The sequence below is a fragment of the Coregonus lavaretus genome (genome assembly GCF_964263955.1).
Source record: "Coregonus lavaretus genome assembly, contig: HAP1_SCAFFOLD_6130, whole genome shotgun sequence".
Taxonomy (NCBI): Eukaryota; Metazoa; Chordata; class Actinopteri; order Salmoniformes; family Salmonidae; genus Coregonus; species Coregonus lavaretus.
The window spans coordinates 5001-21355 of record NW_028159127.1 but is presented as its reverse complement, the minus strand read 5'-3'; the positions used below and the strand labels follow the sequence as shown (position 1 = coordinate 21355).

General features: G+C 44.6%; 1 protein-coding gene across 1 annotated transcript in view; it reads left to right on the top strand.

Annotated features, from left to right (window-relative positions):
• Window positions 1-807: 807 nt before the first annotated feature.
• The window catches only part of LOC311123254 (voltage-gated inwardly rectifying potassium channel KCNH6-like), a gene marked incomplete at both ends in the record, with an annotated part of 19985 nt that continues 4437 nt past the window's right edge, over window positions 808-16355 (top strand). The window contains 2 exons of the mRNA XM_084197510.1: window positions 808-1031; window positions 15555-15977. Of these exons, the coding sequence (XP_084053636.1) occupies window positions 808-1031; window positions 15555-15977 (647 nt within the window). The remainder of the gene's footprint in view (window positions 1032-15554; window positions 15978-16355) is intronic.

Sequence of the window (16355 nt, the reverse complement as noted above, 5' to 3'; positions counted from 1 at the left end):
TTCATATTTATTTTGTAAGAAACATTTCAATGTAGTCCTATCCAAATAGGCCATGGTCGGGTCTTGGCGTGTTAACCCAGGTGCAGGAGTTGCTGAGTCAACTCACCTCTTACTGTACATTCCACCCAACTGTCAAAGCCTCCAGCCGGATTAGCATGGACCTGGGCACCCCCTTCACTTTTCTCTCTTCACTCTCAAGCTATTTTCACACGGAGGTTCCCCTCCACAGCTGAGAAACTCTATCATGTTACTACGAATAGGTCACTTGTGCTTTGTTTGTGTATTTGTGGTGTATGCCTGGAGCTGTATCTGTGAAATGCTGTGGATTAGTTATGTGCAAAGGTTTGTGATGAGCTGATTATTCCAGGTAGGCCTATAACCAAGGTATCTGATTGTGTATTGTATCATATTTGTATCGTAACCAAAAAAGTGCTGGTTGCAAATGGCTATTCATCAGATTGGTGCCAACCATCACTGATAAAGAGCCATCCACCAGTGATTTTGGAAGCAAGAATGATCACAGCTAGCTCTGGTCCAGGGTCCAAGGAACGTGGATATAGCTCTGGTCCAGGGTCCAAGGAACGTTGATATAGCTCTGGTCCAGGGTCCAAGGAACGTGGATGTAGCTCTGGTCCAAGGAACGTGGATGTAGCTCTGGTCCAAGGAACGTGGATGTAGCTCTGTTTCAGGGTCCAAGGAACGTGGATGTAGCTCTGGTACAAGGAACGTGGATGTAGCTCTGGTCCAGGGTCCAAGGAACGTGGATGTAGCTCTGGTCCAAGGAACGTGGATGTAGCTCTGGTCCAGGGTCCAAGGAACGTGGATGTAGCTCTGGTCCAGGGTCCAAGGAACGTGGATGTAGCTCTGGTCCAAGGAACGTGGATGTAGCTCTGGTCCAGGGTCCAAGGAACGTGGATGTAGCTCTGGTCCAGGGTCCAAGGAACGTGGATGTAGCTCTGGTCCAGGGTCCAAGGAACGTGGATGTAGCTCTGGTCCAGGGTCCAAGGAACGTGGATGTAGCTCTGGTCCAGGTGATAGAAGAGGACACCAGCCTATAGGAGAGGATCTCTCTGGCTCTCTACACCAGCATATTCTATTCAAGTGGCCTGATTCCATAATTTGAATATTTTGCTTTGTGGCATTCATGCTCACATGCAGTCAGCAGCGAGCTCAGATGTAAAATGAACAGTTTCTAGCACATTCCGCCATATTTCATGCATATGCAATATCTATTTTGATCTTGGCCTCTTTGTAAATGCAACAAAACAAATATGTTAGATATTTGCTTTTGTTAGCGAGGAGCTTAACAAATGAAGCTGACCCTGAGGTGCTCTTTCCCCATGCTGTTGATTAGCTTAGACTCCCCCAGACCTGCGTCATTAACTTCACGAAAACGTCCCTTTCTGTGCATTCTCTTATTGCAGCACTTATATTTAAAGCCCTACTCCTCGCTGTTGGAGACTAAAGTGAAGGAGAAGAGAGACTTTTTTTAAAGTGATGATGGTGCTGATGAACATTTAAGGAGATGTTTGGAGCTTAGAGAGTGGGTGAAAGAGAGCTGGGGATCTGGGGATGGGAGGATGGGGGTTGTAGAGATGGAGGCGAGATTATGTCTGGCTTTTCTGTGAGGTAATATGCTCTTTTGTTATGTTTAATGAAAACCAGCAGCGGTGGATAGGGAAAGGTCACGGAGAAAACCAAGTGTCACACAGTTACACACACTCTCTCTCTCTCTCTCTCTCTCTCTCTCTCTCTCTCTAACTCTCACTCGCACTCACTCACTCTCTCATTCTCATTCTCCTGTGTTGGCTATGACACTGAAAAGGAAGACATTAATCTCTCTCACCCCTTTCATTGTACTCCATGATAAGACATATCAAGGCAGGGGGATGGCTGGGTGTATGTAGCTCAGACACATTGACATATCTGTTGCTTTTGTCCGCCTAATCGACTGAAAATGTGTCTGTGTCATTATATATTTTGTTTACCCCTTTTTTCTCCCCAATTGTATTGTCCCATCACTGCAACTCCCCTACAGACTCAGGAGAGGCGAAGGTCAAGAGCCATGCGTCCTCCGAAACACGACCCTGCCAAGCCTCACTGTTTCTTGCTGCACTGCTTCTTGCCGCAATGCTTCTTGACACAATGCTCGCTTAACCTGGAAGTCAGCTGAACCAATGTGTCGGAGGAAACAACGTACAACTGGCGACCGAGATCAGCTTGCAGGCACCCGGCACGCCACAAGGAGTCGCTCGAGCGCGATGGGACAAGGACATCCCGGCCGGCCAAACCCTCCCCTAACCCGGACGACGCTGGGCCAATTGTGCGCCGCCTCATGGGTGACACAGCCTGGGATCGAACCCGGGTCTGTAGTGACACCTCAAGCACTGCGATGACTTAGACCGCTGCGCCACTAGGGAGGCCCTGTGTCGTATTTTTGTCCAGATTTAATCATCAACACAACACTGATGTCTCAGTGCTGGTTTCGTCAATGTAACCCTTATCTTCTTAGCAGTGGCTGGCTGTTGTGAAAGCATTGTCGGCGTGACAGCATCCTGTATGTTATATGAGTCGTCAGTTGTACTTGCATTATTAAAAAGGGTATCAACCCCGAACGCTCCCGAAATAACAACCAATCTAGCGTTGGTTGATGTAGAACGACCTAAGGTTTACAGTAGAAACTGAAGTCCCTGAATTTTTTATGAGTTCCATTAGTGCCGGGAAGAATGTCCCACAATAGCCACCGTAACACATGGCATGGACATCTTCTGTAAAAGAGACCTTGGTCTCAGTATGACTTCCAGTCATCGCGTTAACGCTAGTTAGCAATTGCGCTAGCGCTAGTTAGCAACTTCCTTTAAACTGCACCCAGAGACATGTTATTTTTATCCACAAGTTCATCTGACTCTGGGGAAGTACAGTGGGGAAAATAATTATTTAGTCAGCCACCAATTGTGCAAGTTCTCCCACTTAGAAAGATGAGAGAGGTCTGTAATTTATCATCATAGGTACACGTCAACTATGACAGACAAAATGAGAAAAAAAGTTCCAGAAAATCACATTGTAGGATTTTTAATGAATTTATTTGCAAATTATGGTGGAAAATAAGTATTTGGTCAATAACAAAAGTTTCTCAATACTTTGTTATATACCCTTGGTTGGCAATGACACAGGTCAAACGTTTTCTGTAAGTCTTCACAAGGTTTTCACACACTGTTGCTGGTATTTTGGCCCATTCCTCCATGCATATCTCCTCTAGAGCAGTGATGTTTTGGGGCTGTCGCTGGGCAACACGGACTTTCAACTCCCTCCAAAGATTTTCTATGGGGTTGAGATCTGGAGACTGGCTAGGCCACCCCAGGACCTTGAAATGCTTCTTAAGAAGCCACTTCTTCGTTGCCCGGGCGGTGTGTTTGGGATCATTGTCATGCTGAAAGATCCAGCCACGTTTCATCTTCAATGCCCTTGCTGATGGAAGGAGGTTTTCACTCAAAATCTCACGATACATGGCCCCATTCATTCTTTCCTTTACACGGATCAGTCGTCCTGGTCCCTTTGCAGAAAAACAGCCCCAAAGCATGATGTTTCCACCCCCATGCTTCACAGTAGGTATGGTGTTCTTTGGATGCAACTCAGCATTCTTTGTCCTCCAAACACGACGAGTTGAGTTTTTACCAAAAAGTTATATTTTGGTTTCATCTGACCATATGACATTCTCCCAATCCTCTTCTGGATCATCCAAATGCACTCTAGCAAACTTCAGATGGGCCTGGACATGTACTGGCTTAAGCAGGGGGAAACATCTGCCACTGCAGGATTTGAGTCCCTGGCGGCGTAGTGTGTTACTGATGGTAGGCTTTGTTACTTTGGTCCCAGCTCTCTGCAGGTCATTCACTAGGTCCCCCCGTGTGGTTCTGGGATTTTTTCTCACCGTTCTTGTGATAATTTTGACCCCACGGGGTGAGATCTTGCGTGGAGCCCCAGATCGAGGGAGATTATCAGTGGTCTTGTATGTCTTCCATTTCCTAATAATTGCTCCCACAGTTGATTTCTTCAAACCAAGCTGCTTACCTATTGCAGATTCAGTCTTCCCAGCCTGGTGCAGGTCTACAATTTTGTTTCTGGTGTCCTTTGACAGCTCTTTGGTCTTGGCCATAGTGGAGTTTGGAGTGTGACTGTTTGAGGTTGTGGACAGGTGTCTTTTATACTGATAACAAGTTCAAACAGGTGCCATTAATACAGGTAACGAGTGGACAGAGGAGCCTCTTAAAGAAGAAGTTACAGGTCTGTGAGAGCTAGAAATCTTGCTTGTTTGTAGGTGACCAAATACTTATTTTCCACCATAATTTGCAAATAAATTCATAAAAAATCCTACAATGTGATTTTCTGGATTTTTTTCCCTCAATTTGTCTGTCATAGTTGACGTGTACCTATGATGAAAATTACAGGCCTCTCTCATCTTTTTAAGTGGGAGAACTTGCACAATTGGTGGCTGACTAAATACTTTTTTTCCCCACTGTATGTAGAAGGCCAATTGTGAGACTAAAGTAAACCAATTGACGAAGGACTATGAATACCACATTTAGCACACCCAGAGCTCTCCCCAATTCTCTTGAGGTTTTGGCAAATCTCTTGTTGTGTCTGCTCTCAATTTAATTATTTTAGTAATTGTTTTAGCATCTACCGGAGGCACCCTGCCAAATTAATTAGAATGTGGGAAATGGAATTAGCCCAAAATGCTAATTCAAGTCAATACTTCTAAACAGATGGACTGGCATGTCCCGGATCTGCAATATCCTAATCCTGCTGTGGCACTCCTCGTAATGTTCACACTCAAATCGAATCCTTATTGTTTGAGAGGGTCGTGGAAATACAGCACCGTGGCAACAGGGATGTGACATCAGAGGTGACATTGCACTGCTTGTACCGCATCCATTCCCTCTTGCTTGTCACTCCCTGACCTGGTACCTTCCATTGATAGACACTGCTAGCTCTTTCCAGGGCCAAACATCCAGCCAGTGAGAGAGAGCCAGAGCCAGAGCCATGCGGGGGCTGAGTAAATGAAGGCAGAGCAGAGCTGTTTGAACAGGGGACCGCTCTTTTCATCTTTTATCATATCTATAGATATACTATCTGAATTTGATCCGTTTTAAATCCTGCAGCAACAGGACATTTTAATTATGAATTGGATTATAATTCATGGACATTTTTGTCTGAAATTTCTAACTTTAGAGGTCTTTTTAATCCTTGAATACACTACAATTGTCACGCCCTGACTCAGGGGACGTTTATTTGTTGAGTCAGGGTGTGTATATTCCATGTTATGTTGTGTTTTTCTATGTTTAGTTCTAGATCATTTAGATCTATGTTGGCCAGGGTGGTTCCCAATCAGAGACAGCTGTAGCTCGTTGTCTCTGATTGGGGACAATACTTAGGCAGCTTGTTGGCACCTGTTAGTTGTGGGATCTTGTTCTGTATAGGTTTGTAGTGTGTACCTTGAGACTGCATGTATCGTTTGTTTTGTCGTGTGTTCAGTACTTAAATAAACATGTACGCTTATCACGCTGCGCCTTGGTTCAACCAGTCTTTAAACGATCGTGACAACAATTTGCATTTCATGCTGTGTTTGAAAATGATCTGCGACAGCAGAGTGATCAAATTAAGATATTACATCTGTACTGACAACTGCAGAAACCTTTCAACAACGTTACATTACAAAAGTGCTGTTGTCCTCAAATGTAGTTTTTATGATATATGTGAAATTTTGACACCTGCACTTGTTGTCTTCCCCTGGATGTTTTTTTTAGAAAACTGCTTGGTTTCATACATATCACTATATATATACTGTATAACCCAATAGATCCTTTGTGATGGGAAGCTCACCCGACAAGGGCGCGAAACTGAACTGTGTGTGTGTGTGTGTGTGTGTGTGTGTGTGTGTGTGTGTGTGTGTGTGTGTGTGTGTGTGTGTGTGTGTGTGCGTTTGTGCACGTGTGTGTGTGTGTGTTTAAGCTGAAACCTGACAGATTTCTTCATCTAAGTGATTTAAGTACTGTATATACAGTAATTTAACTTGTATTGCTCATCACTACTGTTGATAAAAACACCTCTAGCTACCTCACCCATTTCAACTCAGCCACCCCCTACTCCTCACCCCCTACTCCTCACCCACTACACTCAACCCATGTTCTCCACCTTGCTACTTAAGGTAGTTCCTAAACCCATCCCGTTTCAGCCTCAACCCCTACTCCTCACCCGTACTCCTCAATCCCAACTCCTCACCTCCTACTCCTGACTCCTCACCCCTACTCCTCACCCCCTAATCCTCACCCCCTAATCCTCACCCCCTAGCCCTCACTCCTACTCCTCACCCCTACTCCTCACCCCCTACTCCTCACTCCTAATCCTCACCCCCTAGTCCTCACCCCCTACTCCTCACCCCCTACTCCTCACCCCATAGCCCTCACCCCTTACTCCTCATTCCTACTCCTCACCCCCTAGTCCTCACTCCTAATCCTCACCCCTTACTCCTCACCCCCTAATCCTCACCGCCTACTCCTCACCCCCTACTCCTCACCCCCTACTCCTCACTCCTAATCCTCACCCCCTACTCCTCACCCCCTATTCCTCACCCCCTAATCCTCACCCCCTAGCCCTCACTCCTACTCCTCACCCCTACTCCTCACCCCCTAATCCTCACCCCCTACTCCTCACCCCCTACTCCTCACTCCTAATCCTCACTCCTAATCCTCACCCCCTACTCCTCACTCCTAATCCTCACTCCTAATCCTCACCCCCTAGTCCTCACTCCTAATCCTCACCCCCTACTCCTCACCCCCTAGTCCTCACTCCTAATCCTCACCCCCTAGTCCTCACCCCCTACTCCTCACCCCCTACTCCTCACCCCTACTCCTCACTCCTAATCCTCATTCCTACTCCTCACCCCCTACTCCTCACTCCTAATCCTCATTCCTACTCCTCACCCCCTACTCCTCACCCCTACTCCTCACTCCTAATCCTCATTCCTACTCCTCACCCCCTAGTCCTCACTCCTAATCCTCACCCCCTACTCCTCACCCCCTACTCCTCACCCCCTACTCCTCACCCCCTACCCTCACTCCTAATCCTCACCCCCTACTCCTCACCCCCTACTCCTCACCCCCTACTCCTCACCCCCTACTCCTCACCTCAGTTACTCACCTCATTTCAGTCTCAATGGGCCGCTGACTTACCAAGGCTAAGACCGGATGATTCCATTGCTTCCATCTGACCCCTCTTCATGACTCTGCAGTGTATTCTGTGTTTATGTATTTGTTGTTGTTTAAGGCAGACTGTGCACAACATGATGACTATATATAGCCTAGATCAGGGATCATCAACTAGATTCAGCTGCGGGATTATTTTTTCTTGAGCGGATGGTCGGGGGGCCGGAACATAATTACAAATAATATGTAGACTGCAAATTGACCGCAAGAATCCCAAACAATGTTTGACTTAAACAGAATAATTTCAAACCTTACTTACAATTGTATACGATTAGCTGTCTCTCTATTATGCGTGGGAATACTTGGGAACAGATTTCTTAAATTAAAATCACTTTTATAGTCTTTTACGTCCAACAATTAAAATATATATATATATATATACAGTACCAGTCAAAAGTTTGGACACACCTACTCATTCAAGGGTTTTTCTTTACTTTTACTATATTCTACATTGTAGAATAATAGTGAAGACATCAAAACTATGAAATAACACATATGGAATCATGTAGTAACCAAAAAAAGTGTTAAACAAATCAAAATACATTTAATATTTTAGATTCTTCAAAGTAGCCACCCTTTGCCTTGATGACAGCTTTGCACACTCTTGGCATTCTCTCAACCAGCATCACCTGGAATGCTTTTCCAACAGTCTTGAAGGAGTTCCCACATATGCTGAGCACTTGTTGGCTGCTTTTCCTTCACTCTGCGGTCCAACTCATCCCAAACCATCTCAATTGGGTTGAGGTCAGGTGATTGTGGAGGCCAGGTCATCTGATGCAGCACTCCATCACTCTCCATCTTGGTCAAACAGCCCTTACACAGCCTGGAGGTGTGTTGGGTCATTGTCCTGTTGAAAAACAAATGATAGTCCCACTAAGCGCAAACCAGATGGGATGGCGTATCGCTGCAGAATGCTGTGGTAGCCATGCTAGTTAAGTGTGCCTTGAATTCTAAATAAATCACTGACAGTGTCACCAGCAAAGCACCCCCACACCATAACACCTCTTCCTCCATGCTTCATGGTGGGAACTACACATGCGGAGATCATCCGTTCACCTACTCTGCGTCTCACAAAGACACAGCGGTTGGAACCAAAAATCTCATATTTGGACTCATAAAACCAAAGGACAGATTTCCACCGGTCTAATGTCCATTGCTCGTGTTTCTTGGCCCAAGCAAGTCTCTTCTTATTATTGGTGTCCTTTAGTAGTGGTTTCTTTGCAGCAGTTCGACCATGAAGGCCTGATCCACGCAGTCTCCTATGAACAGAATGTTGAGATGTGTCTGCTACTTGAAATTTAATTTAGGCTGCAATTTCTGAGGCTTTTCTGATGCTTTTCTGATTTTCTGATGTTTTTTGCGACTGCACTTGAAGAAACTTTCAAAGTTCTTGAAATTGTAATAAATACAACACATGCCATCCAAGGAACCTCTGTGTTTTCCATGCTTACTTATTTTTGTGACTGTTGTTGTTTTCGTAATCAGTGGCTGTAGGGGAATGGTTTCTCCTCTCCTTGGCAATCAGGCCATGATACTTGCCTATGGAACAGCTAGATGAACTGCCCCTCCCTACCTTCAGGCTATGCTCAAACCCTACACCCCAACCTGAGCACTCCGTTCTGCCACCTCTGGTCTCTTGGCCCTCTTTGTATTTATTTTTCCCCTTACTAGCTGTGACTTTGCTGGTAGCTACTTTACTGAGGACAAATGTACTTACTATGACTGTGATATGTGGTTGTCCCACCTAGCAATCTTAAGATGAATGCACTAACTCTAAGTTGTCTGCTAAATGACTAAAATGTCAAATGAAATGTTTTGGGGAACTTCCCAGCCCGACTCCTCTCTCTTTCTCTGTCTCTCTCTCTCTCTCTTTCTCTCTCTGTCTCTCTCGTTGGAGTGCATGCTGGGAGTGAGTCGTAAAGCAGGAGTGATTGTGAGAGCGACTGGAATTATTTTCACTCTATTGGGTTTTGGTATATATATATATTGATTAGTTTAGATGTTTTAAGGTTCTTGTCTAACTATCACTGAGCACGTATAGGGGTGGTGGGATCGTTGAGGTTGTTTTTCGCGAGGGCACAACCAGCGGGTGGGGCTGGTTGCAATGGCCACTCACGGAGGTTTGGAGTTTGAAAAACTTAGTCTGCGGCATGGAGTAAAGATTCCTGCTGCGGCCGGGTGTTACGTGGAAGAATGTAGCTTGGCAGTGGGTGCTATCATTGGGTATGATAGCATCAAATCAGCCTCAAGGATGAATAGCGCTGTAGTGATATTTTTTTATTCCATTGAAAAGGTGAATACGATAGTTGAGAGTGGTGTTTTGTTGCGGGAGACGCCGGTATTTCCGCTTATGAATCCGGCAAAGAAAGTTATACTTTCTAACGTGCCTCCATTTGTTAGAGATGAAGTGTTGGAGCGAGAGTTATCTCGTCATGGTCAAATTGTATCTACAATAAAGAAGGTTCTTTTTGGATGCAAATCTCCATTGCTGAAACATGTCGTGTCTCATAGGAGACAAGTGCATATGATTTAAAAAAGGGGCAGTGGTGTGTAGTCATAAAAACTCAAAAAGTGGGGGTGTGGCCATCTTGTTCTCAAAAGGGTTTTTGCCTTTGTCATATGAGGTTGAAGAGGTAGTTGAGGGGAGGTTATTAAAAGTTAGAGCAAGGTATGAAAACATCACTATGTGTCTGATAAATGTATATGCCCCAGTGGTGGCAGTTGAGAGGGTATGTTTTTTAGAGACATTATCAAATACCATTGAGAAATGTAATAATTAAGATTATTTATTTATTGCTGGGGATTTTAACTGCACAGTCATTGATTTAGATAGAAATCACAAAGAACCTCATATAGCCTCAAGGCCTTTTTTAAAACGCTTCATTGTAACACATGAACGGTGTGATATTTGGCAGAGTCAATATGGAGGCACGAGACAGTACACCTGGGCACATGTGAGCGAGAACACCATCTCTATGGCCAGGTTAGATAGGTTTTATTGTTTTGAGCATCAATCTCAAGTCTGTAAATCAAGTGTGATAACCCCAGTGGGATTTTCTGATCATTGTTTAATAACTGAGGTGGTGTTCATTAACGATGTAAAACCCAAAAGCGCATACTGGCATTTTAATATAACTTTATTGAGTGATGCTCACTTCAGGAAATGTTTTAGTTTTTTTCTGGGAGTGGTGGATGTCTCAAAAGGCCAGTTTTGTATCCCTTCAACAGTGGTGGGATACAGTGAGGGAAAAAAGTATTTGATCCCCTGCTGATTTTTTACGTTTGCCCGCTGACAAAGAAATGATCAGTCTATAATTTTAATGGTAGGTCTATTTGAACAGTGAGAGACAGAATAACAACAAATAAATCCAGAAAAACGCATGTAAAAAATGTTATAAATTGATTTGCATTTTAATAAGGGAAATAAGTATTTGACCCCCTCTCAATCAGAAAGATTTCTGGCTCCCAGGTGTCTTTTATACAGGTAACGAGCTGAGATTAGGAGCACACTCTTAAAGGGAGTGCTCCTAATCTCAGTTTGTTACCTGTATAAAAGACACCTGTCCACAGAAGCGATCAATCAATCAGATTCCAAACTCTCCACCATGGCCAAGACCAAAGAGCTCTCCAAGGATGTCAGGGACAACATTGTAGACTTACACAAGGCTGGAATGGGCTACAAGACCATCGCCAAGCAGCTTGGTGAGAAGGTGACAACAGTTGGTGTGATTATTCGCAAATGGAAGAAACACAAAAGGACTGTCAATCTCCCTTGGCCTGGGGCTCCATGCAAGATCTCACCTTGTGGAGTTGCAATAATCATGAGAACGGTAGTCACCAAGAAAACAATTGGTAACACACTACACCGAGAAGGACTGAAATCGTGCAGCGCCCGCAAGGTCCCCCTGCTCAAGAAAGCACATATACATGCCCGTCTGAAGTTTGCCAATGAACATCTGAATGATTCAAAGGATAACTGGGTGAAAGTGTTGTGGTCAGATGAGACCAAAATCGAGCTCTTTGACATCAACTCAACTTGCCGTGTTTGGAGGAGGAGGAATGCTGCCTATGACGCAAAGAACACCATCCCCACCATCAAACATGGAGGTGGAAACTTTATGCTTTGGGGGTGTTTTTCTGCTAAGGGGACAGGACAACTTCACCGCATCAAAAGGACAATGGACGGGGCCATGTACCGTCAAATCTTGGGTGAGAACCTCCTTCCCTCAGCCAGGGCATTGAAATTGGGTCGTGAATGGGTATTCCAGCATGACAATGACCCAAAACACACAGCCAAGGCAACAAAGGTGTGGCTCAAGAAGAAGCACATTAAGGTCCTGGAGTGGCCTAGCCAGTCTCCAGACCTTAATCCCATAGAAAATCTGTGGAGGGAGCTGAAGGTTCGAGTTGCCAAACGTCAGCCTCAAAACCTTAATGACTTGGAGAAGATCTACAAAGAGGAGTGGGACAAAATCCCTCCTGAGATGTGTGCAAACCTGGTGGCCAACTACAAGAAACGTCTGACTTCTGTGATTGCCAACAAGGGTTTGGCCACCAAGTACTAAGTCATGTTTTGCAATGGGGTCAAATACTTATTTCCCTCATTAAAATGCAAATCATTTTATAAAATGTGTTTTTCTGGATTTTGTTGTTGTTATTCTGTCTCTCACTGTTCAAATAAACCTACCATTAAAATTATAGACTGATCATTTCTTTGTCAGTGGGCAAACATACAAAATCAGCAGGGGATCAAATACTTTTTTCCCCTCACTGTATAGGGAAAATCCAGATTCAACAATTCTGTAATCAATACACGAGGAATGTCACCAAGGATATCACCAGATCAATGAAAGCCCTAGAAACTGAAATAGTGGAACTCATGACGTTGGTTGAGACCATAGGAGATCGAGGCCATACTCAGGCCCTCAAGAGGAAAAAAGCTGCATTGGCAGACCTGCTGGGTATCAGAGCACAGGGGACATTGGTGAGAAGTAAGTTTCAGGGAATCTCTGAAATGGATGCCTCTTCCCCCAAAAAAAATTGGTTCAGAGAAAAAGAATGGACGAAGAAGAATTATTCATTGTCTCAAATCTGCTGTTGGACAGGAGCTCACTAGCTCTAGTGAAATTAGAAAGAGGGCAGTAGAGTTCTGTGCTGAGCTCTACAAGTGTGAGTACAAAGAGGATAAAACAGTGACACAGCAGTTCCTTAATGGGCTCCCACAGGTGGCTGCAGAAGCTCAGGTTGAGCTAGAGCAACCATTGTCTTTGCAGGAGCTATACACTGCATTAAAAGGCATGGAAAATGGAAGGGCACCAGGCATTGATGGGCTTCCCGTTGACTTTTTTAAGTCTTTTTGGGCTATGTTGGGAGAGGATTGGCTAGCAGTAGTTAATGATAGTTTAACCGGAGGGTTAAACTCTGTTAATCTGTGTGGTCCTCTGTAGCTCAGCTGGTAGAGCACGACGCTTGTAACGCCAAGGTAGTGGGTTCGATCCCCGGGACCACCCATACACAAAAATGTATGCACACATGACTGTAAGTCGCTTTGGACAAAAGCGTCTGCTAAATGGCGTATTATTATTATTATTATTACCAATAAGCTGCAGAAGGGCTGTCCTCACCCTACTGCCCAAAAAGGGTGACCCTAGGGAGGTGAAGAACTGGAGGCCGGTGGCTTTATTGTGCACTGATTATAAGATCCTGTCCAAGGCTTTGTCCAACAGGCTGAGGGAGGTGATGGGGCAAATCATACATGCGGACCAGTCCTACTGTGTTCCCGGCAGACAGATAGTGGATAACATTTATCTGATTCTGGATTTTGTGGACGTCTCTAGGGCTATTGGGTTGGATGCTGGTCTAATTTCAATTGATCAGGAAAAGGCATTTGCCCGAGTTGAACATCAATACTTTTGGCACACTTTTGAGGCGTTTGGGTTCAGCTCTGGTTTTATTGCCATGATCAGGGTGATATATGGTGACATTGAAAGTGTACTGAAAGTTAACAGTGGTTTGAGTGCTCCTTTTAAAGTGAGTAGAGGTATTAGGCAGGGATGTTCTTTGTCGGGAATGTTATATGCCATCGCTATAGAGCCACTACTAAATAGCATTAGAAGTCGCGTTGAAGGAATGTACCTTTCAGAGGATATTCCTCCTATTCGTCTCTCAGCCTATGCTGATGATGTAGTTGTTTTAGTGAAAAATCAAGCAGTGGTGGATAGTTTGAGTCTAATGGTTGATCGTTTTAGGGGAATATCCTCTGCAAAGGTAAATTGGGAAGAAAGTTGTGCTTTACAGATTGGAGAATGGTCTGGAGGGATCATGGCTTTGCCAGGGGGGCTGGAATGGTGTAAGGGAGGTTTTAAGTATCTTGGAGTGTACCTAGGATATGAGGGGACAATGGAAAAAAATTGGATTGGGGTGGTTGAAATGATGGAAGGGAGGATGAGGAGATGGCGTTGGTTGTTATCTCGTATGTCATATAGGGGGCACACTATTATAGTTAACAATGTGATTGCCTCTGCACTGTGGCATCGGTTGTCAGTTTTAGAGCCACCATCTGGCCTTCTGGCTAAGATACAGGCAATTATTGTGGATTTCTTTTGGGATAAATATCATTGGGTTCCACAAAGTGTTTTGTATTTGTCAAAAGAGGAGGGGGGACAAGGTCTTGTACATCTTGCTAGTAGGGCTGCTGCTTTCCGGTTTCAGTTTATTCAAAGGTTGCTTTATGGACCGGAAAATGTGGTTTGGAGAGGGATGGCAGGTCTTGTATTATAGCAGGTTGGGGGATTAGGTTTAAAGAAGGCTTTATTTTTGGTTGATAGTAGCCAGATTTCTAGGGAGGGAGTCTCTCCGTTTTACAGAGGCCTTCTTAGGGTGTGGAGCATAATGAAGGTGGCCAGACACACTCCAGCGGAGTCAGTGCATTGGCTGCTGGAGGAACCTCTGGTGTATGGGGCAAGACTGGATTCTACAACTGCAGCTGTTCCACATTTCTCCAAGATTCTGGTGAAGGGCAAAATCATCACCTTAAAACAGTTAATGGCCATGGCTGGGCCCGCCTTAATGGATAGAAGACGGGTGGCTGAACATTTGGGGGTGAAGTCGGAAAGGATTGTCGGACAACTGCTGGGAAGCTGCAGGAAGGCTCTGTCAGCAGAAGAGTGGGGTATGCTGAATAGTCACAAGAAGAAGGTACAAGATGAAGACGTCTCATTTCCAAGACTAGGGATTACACCCAATATCCCAGAGTCAGAAAGAAAGGCGTTATTACTGGATTTGAGAGGGTTGGAAGAGGTGGGTTTGGATGAGGTGAATGGGAAAGACTTATATAGGGGGTGTGTCAAGGTTTTGAACAAAGATAAATTGAAGAATAGAAAAGACACTCCATGGAGGGTAAAATTGGGCATTGATGACAAGGTAAAGCCAGCATGGAGAGCACTGTACAAGCCACCATTACAAAAGGGTATTGGGGACATGCAATGGAGGGTTTTGCATGGCATCATTGCAGTTAATGCTTTTGCATCTGTTATTAACTCAGATGTTGGAGATGGATGTCTTTTTTGTAGTATAAGAGAAACCATTTTTCACTGTTTTATGGAGTGTGAGAGGATAAAACCTATCTTGGAAATGCTGGAGTCTTTGTTTAAAGCTGTAGGGGAGATTTTCAATAACACTGTTTTTATTTTGGAGTTTCAATATAGTAAGCAACAGAAAATAAAATGTCAACTGTTACATTTTATTTTGGGACAAGCTAAGATGTCAATTTTTCTGAGTAGGAAACATAAGATAGAAACGGGATATGGGCAGGATGTAAAATGTGTTTTTAAAGGATTAGTGAAAGCGAGAATAAAAGTGGATTTTGAGTTCTTCTCGGCGGTAAAAGATCTCCCATTGTTTGAGGAGAAGTGGGCCTACGAAGGAGCGGTTTGTTTTGTGGAGGAGGGGAAACTATTTTTTGTTGATGAAATGAGTTGAATGTATATGTTTTTTTGTATTTTTATTTATTTTTATTTTTATTTTTGTTTTCATTTTTATTTAGGAATGACATCTGTTGTTTCATTTCTGAAAAGGCAGTGTGCCATTATTTATGTTAACACTTGAGTGTCTCTCTGTCTCTCTCTCTCTCTCTCTCTCTCTCTCTCTCTCTCTCTCTCTCTCTCTCTCTCTCTCTCTCTCTCTCTCTCTCTTTCTCTTTCTCTCTCTCTCTCTCTCTCTGTATAACGCTATCATATTGATCCAACTACCTGATCAGAAAGGCAAACCCCTCTCACTCTCTCCTGCCAGGTGCTGTCGCTGGGTGCCGATGTCCTCCCAGAGTACAAGCTCCAGGCGCCTCGCATCCACAAGTGGACCATTCTCCACTACAGCCCCTTCAAGGCGGTGTGGGACTGGCTCATCCTGCTGCTGGTCATCTACACGGCCATCTTGACCCCCTACTCCGCCGCCTTCCTCCTCCACGACCAGGAGGAGGCCGCCATGGTGAACTGTGGCTACTCGTGCTCGCCGCTCAATGTGGTCGACCTCATCGTGGACATCATGTTCATCGTGGATATCGTCATCAACTTCAGGACCACGTACGTCAACGTTAACGACGAGGTGGTCAGCGCCCCACTGAGGATAGCGGTCCACTACTTCAAGGGCTGGTTCCTCATTGATATGGTGGCGGCCATCCCCTTTGACCTGCTCATCTACCGCAGCGGAGAGGAGGTGAGGAATCGGGGCTAGGGGAGGGGCATTGTGGGTAATTTGAGTTTTGTGAGGGCAACCTGTGTTTGAATGCATCTTGAGTTATGGGGATTGTCAAATGTTATGTGGTTGAATCTTGTTTTTAAAGGTTTGATTTCGTTTTTAAGGGTGGTTAGATATATTGAGCTATAGATAATCACAAATAATGAAGGCTATTTGCAATGAGCTTTTGGGACCTCCAAAATAAAATCTCCCATTATTAATGGCCCTCCAATGAACTACAAGTCAGGGATATCCCCACGAAGGCTCCGGAGCAGAAAAACAACTGTGAAAGGTTGTACTGTCAACCTTCTTGCCAATGTTTAGTTAATTGAACCTCAAGTGGCCAGTGAGCCAAGG